The 8,802-nt window shown below is 40.2% G+C and overlaps 4 protein-coding genes across 4 annotated transcripts; 3 read left to right on the top strand and 1 right to left on the bottom strand.

Annotated features, from left to right (window-relative positions):
* The first annotated feature begins 1,406 nt into the window (after positions 1-1,406).
* On the top strand, positions 1,407-1,856 carry LOC104228718 (uncharacterized). The gene has a single exon (XM_009781241.1). It carries the CDS (start codon positions 1,407-1,409, stop codon positions 1,854-1,856), a length of 450 nt encoding a protein of 149 aa, XP_009779543.1.
* A 467-nt stretch (positions 1,857-2,323) lies between these two features.
* LOC138887963 (uncharacterized) lies at positions 2,324-3,648 on the top strand. Its single transcript, XM_070169756.1, has 3 exons — positions 2,324-2,500; positions 2,585-2,735; positions 3,383-3,648. Exons 1-3 carry the CDS (start codon positions 2,324-2,326, stop codon positions 3,646-3,648), a joined length of 594 nt encoding a protein of 197 aa, XP_070025857.1.
* A 144-nt stretch (positions 3,649-3,792) lies between these two features.
* On the top strand, positions 3,793-4,134 carry LOC138887962 (uncharacterized). The gene has a single exon (XM_070169755.1). The coding sequence runs from the start codon at positions 3,793-3,795 to the stop codon at positions 4,132-4,134; it is 342 nt and encodes a 113-aa protein (XP_070025856.1).
* Positions 4,135-6,411: 2,277 nt separating this feature from the next.
* LOC138887961 (secreted RxLR effector protein 161-like) lies at positions 6,412-8,115 on the bottom strand. Its single transcript, XM_070169754.1, has 2 exons — positions 7,662-8,115; positions 6,412-6,416 (listed from the first exon to the last, which is right to left on the bottom strand). Exons 1-2 carry the CDS (start codon positions 8,113-8,115, stop codon positions 6,412-6,414), a joined length of 459 nt encoding a protein of 152 aa, XP_070025855.1.
* Between the last annotated feature and the right edge of the window lie 687 nt (positions 8,116-8,802).

Genomic DNA, 8,802 nt, shown 5'->3' with positions numbered 1-8,802 from the left:
ACTGCCTCTAGAGGTTTAGGACAATTTTAAACGAAAGTGATGAAATGATCTGGGCCGTTGGATGCAACGAGACGAACGACCATGATTTGTTGAGGTTTATCGAACTTGAAACAATGTAATTTCACGCCTGTACTACGTCGTTTCTTGAGCCTTAGGGACAGAAAGGCTGTGGGCCGGGTGTGGGCATGGTTTGGACGGGTTTTACGTTGGGCCTGGGGAAAATAAAAATGGCCCAAACAGACTTCTTATTGAAATTCTTTTTTTTTCTTTTTCAATTTCAAATACTTTTTCTTTTCAAATTAAAATAAAACCTAAATTAATTTTTAAAACCAAATTAACCTACCCAATTAGATTAATCACTCATCATAGTATTTACAATAATTAATTAAATCCTAAATTTAGAGAAAAACTATAAAATTCAAAATTAAAGAGTTAAAATACAAAATGAACTATTTTTGTAATTTTCATACCTTATAAAATAAACTAATTTACTAATTAATCTAAAAAATGTAAAATTAAATCCTAAATGCATATGTAGCATATTTTTGTATTTTTCATTAATTAAAAAAAATAAAAATGCACAGACCAATGCAAACGATTATCAGAAAATGCCACAAAATCCACAAAAATTGCGAATAATGAAAAGAAATTATTTTGTTTTGAATTTATGGGAGTAATTCATATAAGGCAAAAATCACGTGCTCACAGTCAGCCAGCACACTCCCGGGTGCTTATTTCTATATCGCCCGTCTCGTTTCTCTTCTTTTGTCCCCTTTTCTTTTTTTTCACTCCTTTCCCATGGGGCTACACCAGTGGTAGCAGTAACAGCCCCCTTTTGGTACACGATATTTTTGTGTTTTTCAGGGAATTTCTCAGAGCTGTTGGAGACAAGTTAGGCGCACGCGCACAAGCAAAGGAGAGCAGCCTAGGTGAGCGTTAACAAAGGGGCGGCGGGAAGCTGAACGTGAGTGTGCAACAACATCGAGTACATCAAATCAATCACATGTTATGTTCTCGGGAGTTGGTACCTCCCATTTTATTGTTTCCCTCTTGGTGATAGTTAAATTGATGTTATTTTAGTTCGCACTAGTTTAATCATACAACTAGTGTGCTAGTAGCTACTTGTGTCCTTCTAGTTTGGTTCATTGTTCGTGGTGTGCTAACGAGTCTTCTTTAGCTTGTTGTGAGTGTAGTGGTTGTAGTCTGGGATGATAGAGTAAGGGCATGTCCTTGGGTGGGGCAAAGGGTGAGACGAGGGGTTGGTCAAGGTCTAGGTGGTCAGACGGGTGGCGGGGGAGGTAGGGGGGAAAGGGAGCCTATAGGTTGAGAATCAGGTCATGGAACATAGGTTCACTAACGAGTAAGTCTATAGAGTTGGCTAAGATCTCCAGAAGAGGAAGATTAATATGGTGTGTGTTCAGGAGACTAGGTGGGTTGCATCGAGGGCAAAAGACGCGGATGGGTATAAGTTGTGGTACTCTGGAGTCCCAAGGGTTAATGGAGTGGGTATCTTGGTAGATAGGCATCTTAGAGAGTCTGTGGTAGAGGTTAGGCAGGTGAATAATAGATTAATGATTATTAAGTTGGTGGTTGGTGAGTGTACTTTAAATGTTGTTAGCGCGTACGCGCCGCAAGCAGGGTTGGATGAGGAGATTAAAAGGCATTTTTGGGAAGGGTTTGATGAGATTGTGCGTAATATTCCACCCGCCGAAAGGTTATTCATAGGCGGAGATTTCAATGGTCATTTTGGGTTAGCTGCAGGTGGATATACTGAGGTGCATGGCGGCTTCGGTTTCGGGGAAAGGAACGGAGGGGCACTTCGCTGTTGGACTTCGCCAAGGCATTTGAGCTGGTGATTGCGAACTCATGTTTTCCGAAGCGAGAGGAGCACTTAGTTACTTTCCAAAGTTCGGTGGCGAAGACCCAGATTGAGTATTTCCTCCTCAAGAGAGGGGATAGAAGGTTGTGTGAGGATTGCAAGGTTATCCCAGGTGAGACCCTCGCAACACAACATAGGCTTTTGGTGATGGACGTTGGTATTAGAATAAGGAGGAAGAAGAGGTTAGTACTAGGTCGTCCGAGGATCAGGTGGGGCGCCTTGACAAAGGATAAAGACCGGGAGTTGGAAAGAAGGTTATCGACTATGGGAGCTTGTTGGAGTTATGGGGAGGCAAACACTATATGGTCGACGACAGCAGACTGTATAAGGAAGGCGGCGAGATAGGTGTTAGGGGTATCTTCGGGTTGCTCCGATGGCCACAAAGGAGACTGATGGTGGAATGAAGTTGTCCAAGGTAAAGTAGAAGCGAAGAAGGCAGCGTACATGCAGTTAGTAGGGAGCACTAGCGGGGAGGAAAGGACGATGAACAGAGAGAGGTATAAGGTAGCTAGGAAGGAAGCGAAGTTGGCAGTCATAGAGGCAAAGACAGCGGCTTTTGCTCGCCTGTATGAGGAACTGGTGGACAAAGGCGGGGAGAAGAAGTTATTCCGACTAGCTAAGGTGAGAGAGAGGAGGGCTAAGGATCTGTACTAAGTAAGGTGCATCAAAGACGAGGACTGTAGAGTTTTGATGGGGGATGACCAGATTAAGAAGAGGTGTCAGATCTACTTTCATAAACTTCTAAATGAAGAAGTGGATCAGGATATTGTGCTAGGTGAATTGGGAAATGCCAACAATCTCCATGACCTTAGTTATTGTAGGCACATTGAGGTAGAGGAGGTAATGGAGGCAATACGTAAAATGAGTAGGGGCAGAGCTACCGGGCCAGACAAAATTCCGGTTGAACTTTGGAGGTGTGTGGGTAGAGCAGGCTTGGAATGGTTAACTGGGTTATTTAATGTTATAATCAACACAAATAGGATGCCAGATGAGTGGAGGTGGAGTACAATGGTCCCGTTGTACAAGAACAAAGTTGATATCCAGAGTTATAATAATTATAGGGGTATCAAATTACTGAGTCATACCATGAAAGTTTGGGAAAAAGTGGTAGAAATGAGAGTGCGAAGGACGGTATCTATTTTAGACAACTAGTGCGGGTTCATGCCGGGGCGTTCTACCACTGAAGCTATCCACGTTATTAGGAGGATGGTAGAACAATACAGGGATAGGAAGCGTACGATAAGGTTCCTATGGAGGTTCTATGGAGCTGCTTGGAGGCAAAAGGGGTTCCGATTGCCTATATTAAGGTGATCAAAGACATGTATGATGGAGATAAGACTAGGGTTAGGACAGTAGGAGGCAATTCCGAGAATTTTTCGGTTTTTAAGGGGTTGCACCAAGGGTCTGCACTCATCCCATTCCTATTTTCCCTGGTGATGGATGCACTGACTCATCATATTCAAGGGGAGGTTCTATGATGTATGCTATTTGCTGATGACATAGTTCTGATTGATGAGATGCGAGGCGGCATCAACGAGAGGCTGGAGGTTTGGAGGCAGGACCTTGAGTCTAAGGGTTTCAGGTTGAGTAGGACTAAGACGGAATACCTAGAGTGCAAGTTCAGCGTCGCACAGATGGAAGCGGGGGTGGACGTAAGGCTCAACTCCCAAGTCATTCCCAAGAGGAGTAGTTTCAAGTACCTTGAGTCGGTTATTCAGGGGATTAGGGAGATCGATGAGGATGTCACACACCGTATAGGGGTAGGGTAGATGAAGTGGAGGTTAGTGTCGGGAGTCCTATGTGACAAGAAAGTTCCACCAATATTAAAAGGTAAGTTTTATAAAGCAGTGGTTAGGCCTGCCATGTTGTACGGGACCGAGTGTTGGCCGGTTAAGAACTCACATATCCAGAAGATGAAAGTAGCAGAGATGAGAATGTTGAGGTGGATGTGCGAGCATACTAAGATGGATAAGATTAGGAATGAAGCTATTCGGGAGAAGGTGGGCGTAGCCCCCCTGGAGGACAAGATGAGGGAAGCAAGACTCAGATGGTTCGGGCACATTCAGAGGAGGAGCACTGATGCTCCGGTAAGGAGATGTGAGCGACTAGCTTTGGTGGGCACGAGGAGAGGTATAGGACGACCCAAGAAGTATTGGGGAGAGGTGATCAGGCAGGACATTGCACTACTTAGGATTACTGAGAACATGGCCCTTGATAGGAAATTGTGGAGGTCGAGCATTAAGGTTGTAGGTTAGGAGGTAGTTGTGAATATTTCTTCGGCGCATCAGAGGTTTTAGGATGTTAGTGGTTTCTATTGATGCCGGTCTTTCCTACTGGTTATTGTGTACTTTCCATCTATTTCGTGTTTTATTTTTATTGCTGTTATTTTATTATGATTCTATTGATAATACTAATATATCATCTTTTGTCGTCTTCTTGAGCTGAGGGTCTCCTAGAAACAGCCTCTCTATCCCTCAGGGTAGAGGTAAGGTCTGCATACGTACTACCCTCCCCAGACCCTACTAGTGGGATTACACTGGTCCGTTTTTGTTGTTGTTGTTGTTATGCATGCTTATGTATGCATATATGCTATTTTGAAAGTATATATGTGTATTAAAAATATATAGGAAAAAATTTGGTATCAACAATCGGAGGGTCCAATTTCTCGTCATTAAGGCACTTTAGAAGATCACCTCGAAGGCTCGAGGCCACGGCCGAGTATCCTCCCTCGAGGGTCGTCGACACTCGACCTCGGGGCAATGATGATTACGGTAATGGTATAAATGGGGAGTTCCCAAGGTACACGGCTAGGACTGACAAAGCCTAGTGGGCTACTCTAAACCCGAATCAGGGTGTCATCTAGCTGTCCCATCTCCGCTTCTTTGTCATTAATATATTTTGTACTATGTTGGGATTTCCCACTTATATAAAGGGGATCCTTATCATTTTGTAAACCTCTGTTGCTTCAGTCACTCCACACGAAATATACAAGAACATTTTCTCTGCTCTCTAACACATTCTCTTCATGTTGTTGCTTCTATTTATTATCTGCATTATCGTTCATCATTTATTGCTCATTATTGGCCATAAAGAGCCTTCGTTGATTTTATTATAACTGTTAGCCATACTTCGACCACCTTCGATAGCTCCCAGTCGAGTTCCGGAATCGACCTCGAGGACCCCGAATCGACAAGCTCGAGGCCTCGATAATTAACCTATCAGTTTGGTTATCACCTTATCCTTAACTTTCATTTCGTTACTAAGTCTCACATACATAGCATCAACTGCTTAACAACTAGCATAAAAATAGATTACGTATTTTTAGAGTATTATAATCAAATTTAATTGTTATTATCATTTTTACGGTAAACAAAAGGATTATCTGATTTTAATATGTGGGTCAAGTGGGAGGATGTTAGAAATTTATCGTCTCTTCTAGAGAGACTTCTAGTGTGGCCCACATATAAGGTAATAAACTATTCACCTTATCTCCCAAAGGAAATAATATATCAGATGACATTCTGTAGTTATGCATATATGGTAGTTTCTTTGATGGAAAGAAATTACCATATATTAGGAGTCCCTAGTAATTATAATTTATGGAGAAGTCCCTAGGGCTAAAGTATTTGTCTATGAATCTCTAGCCTACCTATAAATATGCTTGTGACTCCATCAGTCTAGCATCCTACGATAGGCACAGGCTAGAAGGCTCCCTAGGTTTACTGTCAAGATTCTTCCAAGGTGACTCTACGATACTTGAACAACTATGAGTATGTTCCTTGTTTAATTTCCAATGCAACGGCTTTGCTATGTATTAAATTTCAACATTTAGAGCTTTTCTCAAAACTGAAAGCCCTATTTTAATTTAGTAATACGAGTTGTTGGTGCTACTCTAGCAACAGTAATGGGTTTTCATAGGGGCGAAGCCTAGCTATGTACTTATTGTCGCCAGGTAATTTCCCACTTCTGAGAAGCTTGAGGATATTCAGTTTTGGGATTTTAGCTTCCCATGGCATGGCCCATGGGTGTAGAAATGGTCCGAGCACTATCTGTTGTGCTCATTATTTCGCAAATTTCAAGTTCGCGATAGAACGCAAGAACTGTTAATGTAAACTCGTAGTTTTAAACAACTAAATATTACTAACAATTTCAATGTCGTTTGGGTTGAAGAAGCACAAATAGGCAATAGCCGAGCAAGGATCTACTCTTTTCTTCTGTTGTTGGCGGTTTATTAGGAGAAGATATAAGGACCATGTAAAGTTATTAAATTGTGAATACCATTAAATCAGCTCTTGAAGACCAAACTCAATTTAGTACTGAATAGCCCCCCTCTCTCTCTCTCGTGACCAAAGTGTTCTTTTATATAATCAAATGACCAAGTGTTATATAACATATGGTTTAATATCTGTAACTAGTAAAGTACAAACAAGTGGCTTTAGACTTTTCATACTCTTGTTTTGAGCATGGCTCTTTGTGATTTATCCTACCCCTGCTTCAAGAATAACCTGATAAAGGTCCCCGTCCTTCCATTTTTAACCTACAAAGAAGCCGACATCCAGTTATTCAAGCGCACACTCAAGTTATTCTTCATTTAATTTCATTAACACTATCAAAATTGACTTAGATTGCAAATTTAAACTTTCAACTTTCAACTTTTATTCAATCCAAATACAACATAAAAGATGGGAAGTGGCTTGGTCCAGCCTAGTCTTAGGTATGAACTAAGGTATCAAATTGAATACTTGACATTAGAATTGTTTTCCGAAAGTTGTTACGGGAATTGTTTTTAAAAAGCTAGAGGAGAAAATGGAATAAATTGGGTTTTGGGAAATGTAACTAACAACTAACCATAAACCAAACACAATTAGTATGACTTTGTAATTGTTGGCAGATGTGCAATTGAAGTGTCAGCATTATGCATCTAGTCTTTGCTGTTCTGAGTCTCTACAGACTATATTATGAAAGTCCTATGGTTTCATAGGTCTTGTAGCCATCACGAGTCCTATGATGGGTGTATTCAATACTACTCCCAGTTAAACCAATTAATTCTTTTTTTTTTGGTAATTTGGATCCCCCTTTTGCCCTTTCTTTGGTGACTATTAATGTTGCGGAAGTCAAATGTATATAGTGTGAATGAGTCATAATTATTATACTAAAAATTATGACAGCCACCAAATAATAAATAAGACAATAAAACAACAATAAAAGAAACACCAAAATTTACGAGGTTCGGCCAATTTTGCCTACTTCCTCGGACACAATCAATATTTTATTTCACTCCAAAAATACAAGTGAAATAATACTAAAGAGAGAAGATACAAATGCCTTAAGAAGATAAGAAGGCAATGAGAAGTGTGTTTAAATCCTAAACATTAGGCCTTCTTTTATAGGGTAAAATTCTCCCCCAAATTAAGTCCCCTATCGATGTGGGATAGTTTGTCATATTCAACAAATCTCCACTTTGGCAAAATTCACAGGTTCAATTTTCTCTCGGTAACAAATTTTGGTTGTGTCTTCATCTTCAATCTTCAGTGTTCAACAATGTTGATCAAATCCAAACAATGTTGAATCTTGACCGCAGTCACCACTTTTGTTAGCATATCAGCAGGATTCTCCATAGTATGAATTTTCTTCACCGTGACTCCACCTTCTTCTATGATTTCTCGTACGAAATGATACCGAACATCAATGTGCTTCGTCCTTGCATGATAAACTTGGTTCTTTGCTAATTGAATAGCACTTTGACTATCACAAAAAATTGTGATACTTTTTTGCCCAATACCAAGCTCTTTTAGCAATCCCTGAAGCCAAATTGCCTCCTTCACAACCTCTGTAATAGTCATGTACTCTGCCTCTGTTGTAGATAAAGCAACTGTTGACTGCAAAGTATACTTCCAACTAACCGACGCTCTTGCAAAAGTAAACACATAACCAGTAGTTGATCTTCGTTTGTCTATATCACTCGCAAAATCTGAGTCACAATATCCAACTACAGATTGATTGTCTTCCTGCTCAAAAACTAACCCAACATCTACAGTATTATGAATATACCGCAGAATCCATTTCACTGCTTGCCAATGCTCCTTTCCTGGATTATGCATATATCTGCTAATAACTCTAATAGCTTGTGAAATGTCAGGTCTCGTACAGACCATTTCATACATCAAGTTACCAACAGCATTTGCGTATGGTACCCTTGACATATACTCTTGTTCAACTTCATCTTTTGGCGACATAGTAGTACTTAGCTTAAAATGGGGAGCAAGTGGAGTACTAACTGGCTTAGTCTTCTCATCTATGCCAAAACGGTGTAGTACTCTCTTCAAATAAACAAAGTTTCTTTGAATGTCTATCTCTTATTATCTTGATGCCAAGAATTTTCTTTGCCTCACCCAGATCCTTCATCTCAAACTCCTTCTTCAGTTGAATCTTCAACTTATCAATTTCTTCCGAATTCTTGGAAGCTATCAACATATCATCAACATATAGGAGAAGATATACAAAGAAACCATCTTTAAGTTTGCGCAAATACACACAATGATCGTACTTGCTTCTCTTGTACCCTTGCCGCAACATAAACTTGTCAAATCATTTGTAGCATTGTCTAGAAGATTGTTTCAATCCATACAACGATTTTTCAAGTTTGCACATCATATTTTCCTTTCCAGCATCATTGAATCCTTCTGGTTGAGTCATGTAGATTTCCTCCTCCAAGTTTTCATGTAAAAACGCAGTTTTTACATCCATCTGAACTAGTTCCAAATCCAACTGTGCTACCAAAGCCAACATAATTCTAATGGAGGAATGTTTTACAACTGGAGAAAACACTTCATTGTAATCAATTCCCTCCTTTTGAGCATATCCTTTGGCCACCAATCTTGCTTTGTAGCGAACATCTTCTTGGTTAGGAAATCCTTCTTTCT

Source organism: Nicotiana sylvestris, chromosome 3, assembly GCF_000393655.2.
Source record: "Nicotiana sylvestris chromosome 3, ASM39365v2, whole genome shotgun sequence".
NCBI lineage: Eukaryota > Viridiplantae > Streptophyta > Magnoliopsida > Solanales > Solanaceae > Nicotiana > Nicotiana sylvestris.
This window is presented reverse-complemented; position numbering and strand designations above follow the sequence as displayed.